Source organism: Microcaecilia unicolor, chromosome 1 (genome assembly GCF_901765095.1).
Source record: "Microcaecilia unicolor chromosome 1, aMicUni1.1, whole genome shotgun sequence".
NCBI lineage: Eukaryota > Metazoa > Chordata > Amphibia > Gymnophiona > Siphonopidae > Microcaecilia > Microcaecilia unicolor.
In genome coordinates, this window is record NC_044031.1 from 308,768,103 (window position 1) to 308,785,477 (window position 17,375).

At 44.1% G+C, this 17,375-nt stretch overlaps 1 protein-coding gene across 3 annotated transcripts in view; it reads left to right on the plus strand.

Moving 5' to 3' along the window:
- Nucleotides 1-3,913: 3,913 nt before the first annotated feature.
- The window catches only part of PICK1 (protein interacting with PRKCA 1), an 85,658-nt gene continuing 72,196 nt past the window's right edge, over nucleotides 3,914-17,375 (plus strand). Inside the window, exons 1-3 of one of the 3 annotated variants that reach the window (XM_030208218.1) lie at nucleotides 3,914-3,992; nucleotides 9,304-9,386; nucleotides 16,303-16,414. In XM_030208218.1, coding sequence (XP_030064078.1) covers nucleotides 9,346-9,386; nucleotides 16,303-16,414 — 153 coding nt within the window. In that variant the 5' untranslated portion in view covers nucleotides 3,914-3,992; nucleotides 9,304-9,345. Of the gene's footprint in view, nucleotides 3,993-4,132; nucleotides 4,154-6,204; nucleotides 6,227-9,303; nucleotides 9,387-16,302; nucleotides 16,415-17,375 lie in introns of those variants that run through there. The other 2 variants (XM_030208235.1, XM_030208225.1) reach the window with 2 other exon arrangements.

Below are 17,375 nucleotides of genomic sequence, written 5' to 3' on the forward strand. Positions count from 1 at the left end.
AATCTTTTTTTTTCTGTATAAACATTGAGTCGGTCCAGAGGGTGGCTACAAAATTGGTAGGCAGTCTTAGACATAAAACATATAAGGACAAGCTTATGAACCTTAACATGTATATGATGGGAAGGAGGAGATATGATAGAAACATTTCAATATCTCAGGGGCATTAATGTACAGGAAAAGAGCCTTTTTCAAATGAAGTTAAGAGGAAATAGGCTTAGGATGAATCCAAGAAAGTATTAATTTACAGAAAGTGTGGTAGAAGCTTGGAATGACCTCCCGATGGAGGCTGTGGAGACAAGGACTGTGTCAGAGTATAAGAAAGCATGGAAGAAGCATGTGGGATCCCTTAGGAAAAGGAGGAGTTAAGGGTTACGGAGAATGGGCAGACTGGATGGGCCATTTGACCTTTATCTGCTGTCATATTTCTGTTTCTAGAAAGATGGTTTGTGGGACCATGCTCCTTTTGTTTTGTGGAATGCAGTGGTATATTATAAAAATGCACTTGATATTTTTACTACTACTAATTAAAACAGAGGTATTGAATAATAAGGGAAGTACTACCTTCATGCAGGTCTAGAGTCAGTCTAAATGTACCAGCTCTGTTGTATATATTTCTGCTTAAAGTCTGTTTGGATGTAAATGCAAACAGCACACTATTACCCAGCAAGTTCATACAAAGTTACATATTTAGAGCAGTTGCTTAAAACTTTGATGGTTTTGTTTATTCAGACCTTACCTGCACATGATATTGCGTTTTAAACCCAAAAATGAAACCTAAGGATGGTTGAACAATTAGGTATAAAGTGTGTTGTTCTGACTTATTTTGGACTGCTTTGGGTTCTACTGATCTGTACATCTGCTGTCTGGAATTTTGGAAGATGGAAAAAAGGAAATAAAAAGTAAATATTGGACGTACTCTGTTAAAGTTGTTGTTTACTTTTGAAATTTGTGTATGGATGCCTGTTCTGGTGTATGCATGTGATAATGTTTGAATAACCGTCTATACTTATGCCTATGATTTCTGAACATGCAGCATCAACTTTTAAAATGCCCAGTCAGGTATATATGCTAATCTCAACATTATTAAATTTTTCAGACTTATCTCATTTTGGATGATGATGATATCATGGGAGCAAGTCTATAGATAAGTTAGAGTTTTGGCACAGTATAAGTCAATAGTGGTTAGTGCAGTGGACTTTGATCCTGGGGAACTGGGTTTGATTCCCACTGCAGCTCCTTGTGACTCTGGGCAAGTCACTTAACCATCCATTGCCCCAGGTACACATAAGTACTTGTATATACTATGTGAAATGTAGTTGCAAAAAACACAGAAAAGCAGTATATCAAGCACCATTCCCTTTCCCTATCAGAAAACCAACGGACTGCATTATAGCCCATTTAGGGGTCCTTTTACCAAATGGCGGTTAAAGGGACCCTGCGGTGGTGTCAGTGCATGGGTTGGACCCCCTTTTACTGGCACCTGTAAAAGACTTTTTTTCTTTGAAAAAAAGGAAATGGCCAGGCAGTAAGCTTGCCTTGCTGCTGAGGCAGCCTGGCAGAGAAATCATATTTGTTAATTCTGTTTGTTTGGTTCAGTCCTGTAAAGTGGTGGAATGCCATCTGGTTTTAATTTACTCAAATGTCTAGCTTTTGCTAGACTAGAGGTTAGAAAGGTCAGTGAGAAATGAAACTTTCTTTGTCCCTTTTTGAGTGATGGATTGTTCATAGGTATTATTTACCACATCTGGATGCCATTCTGAGTAAGGCATAGTGGACAATCTCGAGGGGATCAGCAAGCAAGCTGTTTTAAAAGATTAGACTGAACGCTGTTTAGAAGAAGATAGTTTAGATATAGATATTCTAGATGATTTAGATTTTGTCTTATAAGGAATTCTGATTTGTGCTTATTTTAAAATATGTTTTATTCTGTTTAATTAATAAGTTCTATTTCTCTATGTAAAATATCTTTTCAATTCAGTGTTACATCTTTGTCTGACTCTTCAAGTGAGCTTTGTCTGCAGTTTAAGAGGTCATCATCTGGTTTGAATTATCCACAGTCCTAGCTAGGTGAAAGAGGTCAGGAAAAGTCAATTCTCTTCTCCTTGATGAATTATAGCTAAGTGTAGGACTGGTCTTCTGAAAGTAATAACAAACCATGTCTGTGTGCCATTAAGCAAGACTGGCCCCTTGGCCCCTCAATGAACCCAGCTCAAGTTATGAAGTTAACCGGGAATCTGATTATGTGAATAATAATAAAATGCAGGAGATAGGTGCCACATTGTCTAGTTTGAGAGGCCCCAGGTCATAGGTCAGTTTAGGAAATATCTCAAACCTATGTAACTGATATTTTTGAATAAATGTATAGAGATAATTAGTTCAAGACAGGGTAATCAATCTATTCTTTACCATCTGGTGAGAAAGGGGGGCTAGAAGGGTGTAGGACCCTTCATAAAGGAGAGCAGAAGCAGTTTACGTTAGAAGAGAAGGAGCTGAGACGAGAGAGACAAGACACAGAGAGCTGAAGAGAAGGAGAGACCTAGTGCTGATGTCCTACTTTGTTTGCTGGCAAATAAAGAAGATTTCTCTCTCATTCTGGTGTGTGGTGTTTGACTCCTGAAGTACCACAGATTCTGCTAACAATAGTGGTAATTCCTGCAACACTGCCATTTTGCAGGAGGCAGCTGGGGCTCTGGCGGTAACCGGGCAGTGATTATCGCTGGGCACACCCCCAGTACAAAAACATAAAAAAATATTTTCTAGTACCAGAATTGGCAATTGGTGGGAGTCGGAAGAACCTCCAGGAGCCTGGCAGTAGGGCCGAATCGCTGCGTGCCAAGCCGGCACTACCTCTACCGCTTTTCTGTAAAAGGGCCCATTAGTTATGTTTCAATAAATGAGAGATCTGAGTGAATCAAAATATTTATTTTTATTATTTTGAATTATAAAACCACATATCCTGGAAACATGCTCAAAACAGAAAAATCCATTTGTGTATCTAAACTGCAAACCTCTAAAAAGAAATGAAGATGTGATTCCATGTGCTCCCATGAAAGGAGAGTTTAATTTTCTTTCCATTTAATTTCAATAGCATCGGGCTTACAATAACAGTTAAGAGGAACCCATCAGGAAACAGGGATATCCTAAGATTTGGCCATGTATTATTGTACTGTACAGAACAGTGTAGAAAAATGAGCACAAAATACAAAGGGCCCTGTTTAGTAAGCCTCGCTGTAGGCGTACAAACGTTTTAGTGCATGCTAATAGAGACACCCATTATATTCTATTGTTAGCATGCCTACAATGTGGCTTAGTAAACAAGGCCCAAGGAGTTTATTATTGCTGATTCTACCAGCTACAATCATTTTTAATGCTGTTTTAGTGATTTTCAATTTTATTTCATAATGTATATTTGAAAAGCTTTCAAATAAATAAAAGAGCTGCCAAATTAAAAACAAAACACATAAGTGTTTGTTATAGTTTTTATATAGAAATATCTTTATTGTCATTATAAGCAAACATAAAGGTATATAGCCCAGCACAGAAATCCAAAATACGGCACTGCAAATAACAAAGTAAACTCTGGAACACTGACAAATACATAGAAATAATGCAAACCCTAGGAAAGTTAATAAAACAACATAGACTTCACAAGTTTGCTATTCTTTAAAATAATGATTTCCACTTTGTTCTGACCAACATGGCGACAAGCTCCGCCCACTGTCTTCAGCCCAGGTAGGCTCATGCCGTCTCCTATCATTAATCCAGGACGCCAATGAGGTCGAAGCAGGTAGAGAGGCAAAACGGAAGAAGCGGCTTGGTGCGAGCGACCGCCCTCTGTAGCTTTGTATCCTTCCGCTTCGCGCGCCGGTCCAGTGTGCCGGAAACAGGAAGCCGCATCAGAGGGGGGTGGGTCATGAGTCCCTACCGAGGGAAGGATGTTTGCGTCAAAGGGGGTGGGAGGCCAGCAGAAAAACGGAGGTGTCGTGTGATTACAGCAGGTAATCTGTAAAATAAGTTTGAAGGTGGGACGAAGGGGTGAGGAGTTTCAGAATGAGGGACAGGTTCCGGACTGCGGACGCGGAATTGGGGGGGGGGGGGGGGGGGAGAAGATATGCTGGACAGGAGGGAGGGGTCCCTGGCTGCGTGTGAACAGGTGTGTGAGGGCTGTCAAATGCGTATCTCTAGGTATAAGGAAATTCTTAGGGCCAGATGCATTAAACTTAACGAGCCAGCAACGTGGTTTTTAAACTGGTTCTAGCCAGTTTAGTGTGTAAGTAGTAAACCGGGACATTTTATTTATTTATTGCATTTGTATCCCATATTTTCCCACCTCTTTGCAGGCTCAATGTGGCTTACAATACATCATGAATAGTGGAATTACATGCACAAAAGGGTTCTCCGAGCCATTTTCCTGTCACGGTAGCAGCTAACGAAAACGGAATGCAAATGAGCTAATTACTGTTATAATGTGAATGCGATGCAATGCACTATCGTTTCTGAGCCCATGCACCGTGGAAAACCTAACGGGAGGTCTGCACCCCTTGTTGGGGCTGCTGTGAGTGGGACCCATGCAGAGGAGGACGCCCATCGCAAAAATTGGAAGAAAAAAAAAAACGTCCACGTGCTCGTCACAGACGTCCTTTCAAGTGCTATCACTTGGGCGTCCTTCACTCAAAAAAAAAAAAAAAAAAAGGATGTCCCTGACGAGGACTTGGATGTTTTTTTTCTTCGGATTTTGTGATGGGCGTCCTTTTTGGACGTGTTTTTCTTACGTGCCCGAAATGACCACCGCCGTGGAGAATTGGGGATCGGGATGTGCGAGGACGTCCAAATCAAAACTATTTGGACGTCCCTTTCAATTATGCCCCTCCAGGTCTCTCTCAGCCAATCACAGCGCGTTTAGCTGTCACTGTTTAGAAGTTAAGGAAAGGATGGTGCTTGGCAGATGTGCTCAAGAGTTGTGAGTTAAGTACAGCTCCTGAGCACATGCCCAGAACACCAGTGGGAAGAAGGAGGCGGACGTGCCAGATGCCCAGTGTTCCATTGCAACAACCCATGGTAAGGAAAAGGGTGGGAGGGAGAGTGGCCTGACCCAGCAGGCAGACCTCTTCCCAGGCACCTTCGACCTCTCCGCTGGTGACCCCTGCTTTTGCCTCTTACTTCCTGGCTGCTTTGAGTTCTGAAGTCACAATTCCTGCTTTGAACTTTCATGTTTGTTTCTGAGTCTTGCATCAAGTTCAGACTATGAAGGTACGTTCGGGGAGGTCACCCTGAGATTTATTTATTTATTTTATTTATTGTATTTGTATCCCACATTTTCCCACCTCTTTGCAGGCTCAATGTGGCTTACAATACATCATGAGTAGTGAAAAGTAAATAAGAAGATTGACATGTGGTATTGCAAAAGGATCTTGGGTAACATGATGATAAAACATGATATTAGTGTAACAAGCAAATATTGTAAGACAATTCTGGATATGTGTATAGGAGTTCACATTTGTTGATCTTCGTGGTATGCCTTCTTAAAGAGATGGGTCTTCAGTAGTTTGCGGAAGTTGGTTAGTTCATAGATCGTTCTTAGGTTGTGCAGCAGCGCATTCCAGAATTGTATACTCAAATAGGAAAAGGTTGACGCATGCATTAACTTGTATTTTAGCCCTTTGCAGTTGGGAAAGTGAAGATCAAGGAATGTGCGGGATGATTTCTTAGCATTCCTAGGTGGTAGGTCTATCAGGTCCGACATGTACTACTACTACTACTATTTAACATTTCTAAAGCGCTACTAGGGTTACGCAGCGCTGTACAATTTAACATAGAAGGACAGTCCCTGCTCAAAGAGCTTACAATCTAAAGAACAAATGCACAGTCAGTCAAATTGGGGAATCTAGATTTCCTGAAAGGTATAAAGGTTAGGTGCTGAAAGCAACATTGAAGAGGTGGGCTGGGGCCTCTCCGTGAATGATTTTATGAACTAGGGTACATATTTTGAACGTGATGCGCTCTTTAAGTGGGAGCCAGTGTAGCTTTTCTCATAGGGGTTTAACACTTTCATATTTTGTTTTACCGAATATGAGTCTAGCTGCAGTGTTCTGAGCTGTCTGAAGTTTTTGATTATTTCTTCTTTGCAGCCGGTGTAGAAACCTGGACAAATGGGCAGGCTGAAAAAAAACACCCAGACCCCTGACAGTCCCCTGAAAAAGGAGGACATGTTTGGGAAAGTCCAGATGTATGGTAACCCTATTACCCCCCTCCCCCAATTCATTCCTTAGTATCGGCATTTGAGGGGAGAAAACATCTCTTCTCTCTACTTCCCACTATGTAGCATTTTCTTTCTCTCTCTCCTCCCACTCGCTCACAGTCATGCTGCATTCCTGGGTTTATGCAGTGGCAGCAGCAGTGGTAAAAATAACAGGAAGACAAATGCAACCATCTCCGTGCACCTGGTGCCACTAGTTCTTTGATGTAAATTCCTGTATTAAGGGGTGGGAACAGTAGAACTAGCGGTGTCACGTGCAGAGAGATGGTTCTGCATGTCTTGTTTGTTTTTTTTTTAATTTGCATGAAGTCTTTATTGTCAAAACAAACAGTACAAAATACAATATGAAATCATTAGATACATAAACACAAGCCAAGGCGCCAGAAGGTACGTCACTTAGTACTGTTCTAATTTGCAAAAGACAACAGGGTATAACTTCAATATTTTATAAATTCCCCCTCCCCCGAATCCCAAAATCTCCAACACCCCCCTCCCTACTACCCCCACCCCCCTAAGCTAAGCAACTCACATCCCAGGCCCCAACTGCCACCGCCATGTGCACTATGCATGAATGAGAAAAGGTTCCCAATTTTTTTGCTATTTATGTGTCTGGTTACGCCGCTCCGCTAGGAGCCTCTCCATCTCGCAAACACACCTCAGTTTATAAAGCCATCTCACTATTGTAGGAGTCTTAGACAACTTCCAACAGGAGGCAATTACAATCCTAGCCGCACTTGTTGCATACTGTGTCAGTGCCTGCTGTTCATATGTAAGGCTTGCCTCCTTGGCTGAAAACAGAAAAAAGGCAGAGTTCCAAGGAATCGGGCATCCCAGCCACTTTTGTAACCTACTCTGGATCGATTTCCAGAAGACCCTGATCTTTACACAGGCCCACCAGATATGCCCCCTGGTGCCCTTGACACCACAACCTCTCCAGCAGAAGCCTGACGATGCAGGGTATATACGCTGAAGGCGATCAGGTGTCAGATACCACCTGAACAAAACCTTTATGGCGTTTTCCTTGAAGGCTACATGAGTGGACACCCCCACCGCTGCCCTTTCCATCCTCTCCCACTCAGCCTCTGTCAGCTCCAGGCCCATCTTCCTCTGCCAGCTCCTTCTATGAAGTGTGTATCGTGATGTTTGCAATTGAATACAACTATATAAGCGGGAGATTAACCCACTCATTGTTGCAGATTCTTCACATACTGCTTCCATAGGTAATTTCTCCCTAGCAACCACCTCCCAAACAGCTCTGGTAGTAAGGAAATGAGATACTTGTCTGTAGGCAAATTCGTCCTTCTCCAACCCCGGGAATCTAGCCACAGCCTCACTAAAAGATAACAATGAGTCACCCTCAAACAGCTGTCCCCACGTTTTCAACCCCTCTCCATTCCATCTGGTAAATACTCCTTTTTCGGTAAAACATTGGGTTATAAGCTAACGGTGACAAGCGTGATAGCACACATTGTTTTCGTGGAAAAAGACTATCCCAGTGGGAAAGCGTTACCAGGATGGAAGGACACGCTCCCTCCCCAAGTGATCTAAACGAGCTGGGAAGCCACATAGGTGTCCCAAGGGTCTCGGCCTACAGATTGCTGCTCAATGTGCACCCATTGCCTATCAGGATAATCCTGGAACCATTCGACTGCCGCATGAGCTTGGGCTGCTCGATAATACCAGACCAAGTTGGGAACCCCCAACTCCCCCCATCTCCTATCTTGATAGAGATATGAGAGCGATAAGCGTGACCTCTTCCCCGCCCAGATGAAGCGCACTATACGATCTTGCAGAGTTGTAAGGAATTTTCTAGGAATCGTTATCGGGAGGACTTGGAATAAATATAGCAAGCGTGGCAGCACATTCATCTTGACAGTAGCTATTCTGCCAAACCAAGATAACTCCAAGTTCACCCACCTGTCCAAGTCCGCAGATAAAACTCTAGCCAATCCTTTATAATTTACTGTAAAAAAAGGTCAGAGAGTTTAGCCGTTAGGTTCACTCCCAGGTAACGGATTCCCTTAGGGGCCCACCGAAAAGCATAAGACAACTTTAAGGACTCCACCAACTCCTCGGGCAAGGTTACGTTCAGGGCTTCCGATTTCGTCATATTCACTTTGAAGCCCGATACCCCTGAGTATTCATTAATAGTTCGCAGAAGGTTCGGGAAGGCAACCAGGGACTTTGTGACAGAGTAACACGTCATCTGCGAACAGAGCCATTTTATGCTCTCTCCCCGCCACATTGACTCCCGGATTATCCCGACTCAATCTCACCCTGGAGGCAAAAGGTTCCATGACCATGGCGAACAACATAGGGGACAAGGGACAACCCTGTCGCGTTCCTCTAGAGAGCGTGAACATATCAGAATTGCCCATATTAGAATTGCCCCCATTCATTCTCACACAGGCCCTGGGGGAGTCATAGAAAGCTCGAATCCAGCCACAAAAACGCGGCCCAATCCCAAATGTTTCCATTACCTTATACATAAACGGCCAGTGGACCCTGTCGAAGGCCTTCTCAGCATCCAAGCTGAGAAGACCCAAGGGCCTCCGATTTCGCTGGGCCAAGTACATTATATCCACCACTCGCCGTATATATGTCTTGTTATTTTTACTGCTGCATCTGGTACCGTTGCCAATCCAGGAAGGCAATAGGCCTGGTGGTGGCGGTGATAGCAGGAGAGAGGAGAAGTTTATGGTTTGGCAATGCTGTGCCAATGGCTTGCAACCCCAAAAAGGATATTATGACCCCAGTTGGGACGTTTTAGGAACCACTGGGCTATTGGAAAAGTTTTGCCTTTCTGCAGATGATACCAAAATCTGTGACAGGATAGACACCATGAAAGTCTTGGATGATATGAGAAGGGATCTAGAGAAGGTATTTAGAGGATTTTCTCAAGATAAGCAGAGTTGGTTATAGTGGTGAGAATGGATCTTGAGTCTACAGATTTCATAGCACCTTGCTATTCCACTGGCAGCATGTGTTTAAATATATATTGTTTTTAATACAACTGAAAATATGAGATGACTGTAACTTTTTGTCTCCAGATGAGGTTCTGAAGCTGGCGTTTTCCTGAGAACGGCAAGATGTTTGCTGACCCAGATTTTGACATTGAGGAAGACAAACTGTGAGTAGACACTTTCAGTTGAAGGGGGCTATCATTGAATTGATACTGGCTAATGCCAGCATGAACATGACTTTCCCATGCCAGACCAGTTCAGTCAAGTGGGTTTATCTCCCTCTGCCCTCGATACCATGGTATAACAAAGAACTGAAAAAACTAAAAACACAAGTTAGGAGGCTTGAACGAGCATGGATAAAAATAAAGGATGAACACACACGCAACGCATGGAAACAAATGCAAAGGAAATACAAGTACGCAATAAGGCAAACCAAAAGGTATTATTACAAAACCAAAATAGGGCCAGACTACAAAGACACTCATAAACTCTACCAACTCATCAACAAATTACTAGATACCACACTGGTTACCACAACCAACACAGACACCCCATCGGCAGATAAACTTGCCAAATACTTTAACGAGAAAATTGTAAACCTACGCAATACGCTACCACTGAACACCAGTGACATTGAAAAATTTACTGACTGTTTGGACCCAATCCTAGGTGAGTACCCAGCAGACCGTATCTGGACAAACTTCGCACTCAACGCTGAAACAGTCACCCAAGCTATTAACAGATTCGCCAGATCCCACTGTAAACTGGACATATGTCCCAACAACCTAATAAAATCTGCCCCGCTACAACATGAACTCTTTCCTATGGACAAAGCCAATATACTACTTACCCCAATACCTAAAGACTCAAAGAAAAAAAGCAAATGATATTACCAACTACCGCCCAGTAGCATCTATCCCTCTGGTAGTTAAACTACTGGAAAGCATGGTAAACAAGCAACTTACTGACTACCTGAACAAATTTTCAATATTACACGAATCACAATCTGGATTCCGCTCAAACCACAGCACTGAAACAGTACTAATCACTCTCCTAACCAAATTCAAACAAGAAATTGCAAATGGCAAAAGTGTACTTCTCCTTCAATTTGACATGTCGAGTATGTTCGACATGGTTAACCATAAAATACTACTAAACATACTAGAATACTTCGGGATCAGTGGAAATGTACTCAGTTGGATCAATATCTTCCTAACCACAAGAACATACCAAGTGATAGCAAACTCGAAAACATCACTACCATGGAAACCAGAATGTGGAGTACCCCAAGGATCACCGCTATCACCGACCCTTTTCAACCTAATGATGACCCCACTAGCCAAATCCTTATCCAACCAAGGCCTCAGCCCCTACATCTCACATCTCCAGTCTCTTCCCGTCCATCTCGTCTTCTGAATCTGTCGATACGGCTGTCTCTACCTACAATGAAATTCTCTCCACTGCTCTGGATACCCTAGCACCATCTGTCTCTCGCCCCACTAAGCGCATTAATCCTCAGCCCTGGTTAACCCCATGCATCCGTTACCTTCGCTCCTGCACCCGATCTACTGAACAACTCTGGAGGAAATCTCGCACCCTGTCAGAATTCACCCATTACAAATTCATGCTATCCTCCTTCCAGTCCTCCCTATTCCTTGCCAAACAGGAATATTATTCTCAATTAACCAATTCTCTTGGCTCCAACCCTCGTCGCCTCTTCGCAACCCTCAACTCCCTACTTAAAGTGCCCTCCGCTCCCCCCCCCCCCACTCTCTCCTCAAACATTAGCTGACTACTTCCGCGATAAAGTGCAGAAGATAAACCTTGAATTCACCTTCAAGCCTTCTCCTCCCTGTGACTTCTTAACCCACTCCCTCAACCAACCTAACCTGTCCTCCTCCTCCTCCTTCCCTGAGATCACCGAAGAGGAAACTGCTCGCCTTCTTTCTTCCTCTAAGTGCACCACCTGTTCCTCTGACCACATTCCCACCAATCTGCTTACCAACATCTCTCCTACAGTTAACCCCTCAATCTGTCACATCCTCAACCTCTCTCTCTCCACTGCTACTGTCCCTGACACCTTCAAGCACGCTGTAGTCACTCCACTTCTTAAAAAACCATTACTTGACCCCACCTGTCCCTCCAATTACCGCCCCATCTCCCTTCTACCCTTCCTCTCCAAATTACTTGAACGCGCTGTCCACAGCCGCTGCCTTGATTTCCTCTCCTCTCAGGCCATCCTTGATCCGCTTCAATCCGGCTTTCGCCCACTACACTCAACAGAAACAGCTCTCTCCAAAGTCTGCAATGACCTGTTCCTTGCAAAATCCAAAGGTCACTACTCCATCCTTATCCTCCTCGACTTATCTGCCGCCTTCGACACCGTCAATCATAATTTACTTCTTGACACACTGTCCTCATTTGGATTCCAGGGCCCTGTCCTCTCCTGGTTCTCCTCGTATCTTTCCCAACGCACCTTCAGAGTATTTTCTAATGGCTCTTCTTCCACCCCCGTCCCACTCTCTGTTGGGGTTCCCCAAGGATCTGTCCTTGGACCGCTTCTTTTCTCAATATACACCTCTTCCCTGGGCTCACTGATCTCATCACATGATTTCCAGTACCATCTCTATGCCGATGACACCCAGCTCCACCTCGCCACTCCCGACATCACAGTCGAAACCCAGGCCAAAGTCTCGGCCTGCCTCTCAGATATCGCCGCCTGGATGTCCAACCATCATCTGAAGCTGAACATGGCAAAGACTGAGCTCCTTGTCTTCCCACCCAAACCCTCCTCTCCTCTTCCCCCACTCTCTGTCTCTGTTGACAACGCCCTCATCCTCCCCGTCTCGTCAGCCCGCAATCTCGGAGTCATTTTCGACTCCTCCCTCTCCTCTGCCCATATCCAGCAGACAGCTAAGACCTGTCGCTTCTTCCTCTATAATATTAGCAAAATCCGCCCATTCCTCTCTGAACAGACCACCCGAACCCTCGTCCACTCACTCGTTACCTCTCGTCTTGACTATTGCAACCTTCTCCTTGCCGGTCTCCCGCTTAGCCACCTATCCCCCCTTCAATCTGTCCAAAATTCCGCTGCACGTCTTATCTACCGCATGAACCGATACTCTCATATCACCCCTCTCCTCAAGTCGCTTCACTGGCTCCCGATTCGCTACCGTATTCAGTTCAAGCTTCTCCTAATGACCTTCAAATGCACTCAATCTGCAGCCCCCCATTACCTCTCTACCCTCCTCTCCCCCTATGTCCACACCCGTAACCTCCGCTCTCAGGACAAATCACTCCTATCTGTACCCTTCTCCACCACCGCTAACTCCAGACTCCGTCCCTTCTGCCTCGCATCACCTTATGCCTGGAACAGACTCCCTGAGCCCATACGCCATGCGCCCTCCCTGCCCATCTTTAAGTCCTTACTCAAAACCCATCTCTTCTCCCTTGCTTTTGGCGCCTAACCACCTTCCCCATTCATGATACACTGACTACATAGTTTGTTACCTTTAGATTGTAAGCTCTCTTGAGCAGGGACTTTCCTTTCCCATGTTTTAACTTGTACAGCGCTGCTTAACCCTAGTAGCGCTATAGAAATGCTAAGTAGTAGTAGTATCTACGCAGATGATGTCACAATATACATCCCGTTTAAACGTGACCTAACAGAAATCACAAACGAAATCAAACTTAGCCTCCAAATCATGAACTCATGGGCGGATACATTTCAATTAAAACTCAACACAGAAAAAATACACTGCCTCATCCTCTCATCACCACACAACAAGAAAAAATCCACACACATAAACACCCCAGACTACACCCTTCCTGTTTCAGACAGCCTGAAAATTCTTAGAGTGACAATCGACCGAAATCTCACGCTAGAGAGCCAAGCGAAAAATACAACAAAGAAAATGTTTCACTCAATGTGGAAACTTAAGCGAGTAAAACCTTTCTTCCCGAGCGAAATATTCCGCAGCCTGGTACAGTCAATGGTTCTGAATCACCTAGACAACTGCAATGCAATTTATGCTGGATGTAAAGAGCAGTTCATAAAGAAACTCCAAACTGCCCAAAACACCGCAGCCAGACTCATATTTGGCAAAACGAAATATGAAAGTGCCAAGCCCTTACGAGAAAAACTACATTGGCTCCCAATCAAAGAGCGAATTGCATTCAAAATCTGTACCCTGGTTCATAAAATCATTCACGGCGAGGCCCCAGTTTACATGGCAGACCTTATAAACCTACCAACCAGAAACACAAAAAGGTCTGCACACACATATCTAAATCTTTCTGAGAAGTTCCGAGAGAAGAGGACATTTCTCTGGTAAGTGAACGCTATTTTGCTTTGTGCTTTGGGAACTTAAAGATTGGGGTTTAAAGGAGGAATTGTAGGTTAGTGTTAGGCAAAATAAAAATATAAAGAGCAATTTTATCAATCAGTAATAAATAGCACCTCCTTAAAAATATTTAGATATCCATACTTCAGCAGAAAGCAATTTTGTATAAGGAAATTTCAAAATTCTGATTCCTGGCTCTTAAGTGAGTTTTCTAGCCACTCCAACCCATTATGAGTGCTAAGACTATCTTTAATCGCTATTGAGCCAGTATCTGTAGAGGCTTCATATTTGGGAGTTTCTTTTCCACCAAAGATTTTTTTTTTAATTTATTTATTTTAAGAGACAGTCTTTTGAGAAAACTGACAAAGCTAGCTCACTATTCCTCCCATCTTGGCTTCAATTCTAGTCACAACATTCTGTGTATCTTTCAATGAAACATCTTGCGAGACAGTATCAAGTCCAGATGTTTCCAAAGGTAGAAGCAAAACGTCTTTAGGGATTGGGACCAGACTCCCATCTAGGAGTCTGTAGATAGACCAACCCCTACAGTGGGTGCTCTGTTAGGAGGAATAGAATCTGGTTGGAAGGTACTAGGCATAGGGGGAAGGGGTCAAGTATAACTTAAGGATGCCTGTTACTGCAAGGAGCCTGGAGTCTAAGGCCTGGCTTTTGATTTTGGAATAAGATGTTTATTGTTACCTCTATGATAGGACCCTGTTGTGTACTTGATGCTGTGGAAGCTTTTGATTTCCCCATAGTAAAAGTAGATTTACAGTTACCTCAGTATAATTAAATGCTTCCCAGGTTTTCCTGTAGGGCACGCCCATATTGCAATGCTCTGCGGCCACACCACAGGCAAGGTGTGCTTTTATATTTATTGAGCCCGTCCTTCTGACAGCGCCCAGAACAAGTTACAGAATGACATTCATAATATGATAAAACATCTAACCACATAAAATAAACTTAAACAACGGTTCCAGCCTGACAATTTCAACTCATCAAATTGCTGGATTAAAACAAGTAAGTTTTAACAGCCTTATGAAGTCCAGAGAGCATAGCCAATCGTTTTTCTGAATCATGGGAAGAAGGGTGCCCAGGGAAACCATCCTGAACTTTTCTCGGACTAGGTATTTGCTCAGGGCCCTTAGGTCTAGGATTGGACGCATCCCTCCCTGTTTTCTTTTGCACAAGGAAGTACCTGGAATAGAATCCCAGCCCTTCATTGGCGCTGAGAAGAGCGGAGAGTTCCTATGCAAGTACCCGCCTGTGCTGGAAGCTGAAGGACTGAGCTCCCGATGGGGACTTTGGAGGTTTGGAGATCAAATTGAGGGAGTATCCCCACCGGACTATTTGAAGAACCCACCAATAGGAGGTTACAAGAGGCCACCTTTGGTGAAAAAATTTTAACCTCCCCCCCCACCCCCCGACCGGTAGACCGTCCGGCACGGACACTTTGATTGCGGCTATGCTCGCCTGGAGCCAGTCAAAAGCCCGTCCCTTGCTTTTGCTAGGGAGCTACAGGGGCTTGTCGAGGCACACACTGTTGACGTGAACGAGCGCGCTGGGGTTGAGCCTGAGCAGGCTGGTGTGAAGGTGGATTGTACCTACGCTTATGATAAGTATAGGGAGCATTCCTCCTTCCCCCATAAAAACGTCTACCTGATGAGGTAGATGCTGAAGGCGCCCGGTGGGAGAGTTTGTCGAGTGCGGTTTCCCGCTGGTGGAGCTGCTCTACCATCTGCTCGACCTTCTCGCCGAAAATATTATCCCCCCAGCAAGGAATATCCGCAAGCCGCTGCTGAACTCGATTTTCCAGGTCAGCGGCACACAGCCATGAGAGTCTGCACATCACTATACCCTGAGCAGTGGCTCTGGACGCCACATCATAATAGTCGTAAGCACCCCTGGACAGGAATTTACGACATGCCTTCAGCTGCCTGACCACCTCCTGAAAAGGCTTGGCCTGCTCTGAAGGGAGCTGATCGACCACACGTGAGAACAATCAGCCTGCTGTCCTCGGAGAATACCTGCTACAGGTAAGTAACTTCACTATACTGCACATGGATAGAATGGAGAGGACAGGGGGACATGCTGCTCAGGGATGTTTTGCTTTTTTTTGGAAATGTACATATTTTCTAATTTTGTATTTAGCAGAGTATGGAAGGAAATGTATTTCTGTTACTTTTACCAGTATTTTCACTGCTTATAGAATCTGACTTTCTTGGGGCGGGGGGGGGGGGGGGGGCCAAGGTGACTGTGCGGCAGGATGCGGTGTGGTGGGACTGGGGGCGGCATTTTATTTTTTGTGTCCTTCTTTTTTTGTCTCCGCAATTATGGTAACCCTAGTCCCGCCCCTTCTGATGCAACTTCCTGTTTTCTGAAGGGCGAGATGGTTCAGAGAGAAAGCCTTGGTGCAGGCTGCAGGCAGCTTATGAGTGCTGCTGGTGCTGCCTGGTCGAAGACTGGAGGTGATTTTAAGATACGGGGGGGAGAGGGAGATGTGGTGTGAGATGCATCCCCTGATCAAAATTCCTGGATGTGCCACTGTTTGATATAAAACACAATATTGCAGGTAGCACTCAAAATGTTCCTTATCTTGGACAGAGAATATATATGAGCCAAGTACTTTGGCTCTGTTTCCATTTGCTAGCAGGGGGATAAGCTGACATCTGGCAGGACTGAAGGAATGACAATTATCAGGTTAGGATAACTCTTCTCTTGGTTTCCCTCTTTCTTGCAGAGGAATTCCTACTGTTCCTGGGACAGTGACACTGAAGAAGGACACCCAGAATTTAATCGGGATTAGCATCGGAGGAGGAGCCCAATACTGCCCATGTCTGTACATTGTTCAGGTAAGCATTTACCTCCCAGTTCTTGTCCAGAAAGATGTAGTTGGAGTACTACTCTATGCTGAAAGTCCAAACCTCCCTGGCCCTAATCATAAATTGAAGAATGTGGAACAGTGATTAAGGGAAACTGAAAAGACCTCTGCAGAAATCCACAAGAACAACACAAAGCGGAGACGGCAAACAACAAAGGCATGACGACAAATCGAAATAGCAGGATCTTTATTCGCTGATCCTCACAATGCCTTCATAAAGTGATAAACATAATAAACATAATTCATTATCCAATATGACATAATGCTGCATAAAACATACACATGAAAATTTAAAAAGCATCATAATATTCAGAATGCAAAAATATATAAAAATGCCAAAACATATTAAAACACAAGGTAAAGACACAAAAGGTTTGATAAAAATGGAATAAATTGAACAAAAAAATATTATTAAAACAGAAGGTATAGCATGGAACCATGTAACAGACTAAATGTCCAAAAAGAGGAGGTGTCAGACATGAAAAAAATAGGGTTCCTTTTCCAAAGCAGTGCTACCAATTAGAAGTGCACTGAATGCGAAGAAGCCCATTCAGTTCCCATGGGCTGAACATAAGGGTTGCCATATTGGGACAGACCGAAGGTTCATCAAGCCTAGTATCCTGTTTCCAGCAGTGGCCAATCCAGGTCACAAATACCTGGCAAAATCCGAAAAGAATAAAACAGATTCTATGCTGCTTATCCTAGAAACAAACAGTGGATTCTCCGAGGACAAGCAGGCCATAGTCTCACATTTGGGTGATGTCAGCCACGTAGTCCAGTGCGGAGTATTAAATAGTTTATATGCCTTTAAGAGCACATGCAGCACCCCCACCGCACATGTATGAGTGCTTTCCCACCAGCCACAAGAGCGTAGACCAACATCTCTTATCCACTGTGAGGAGAGGACGCACAATTCGCGGCTCCTCACATTA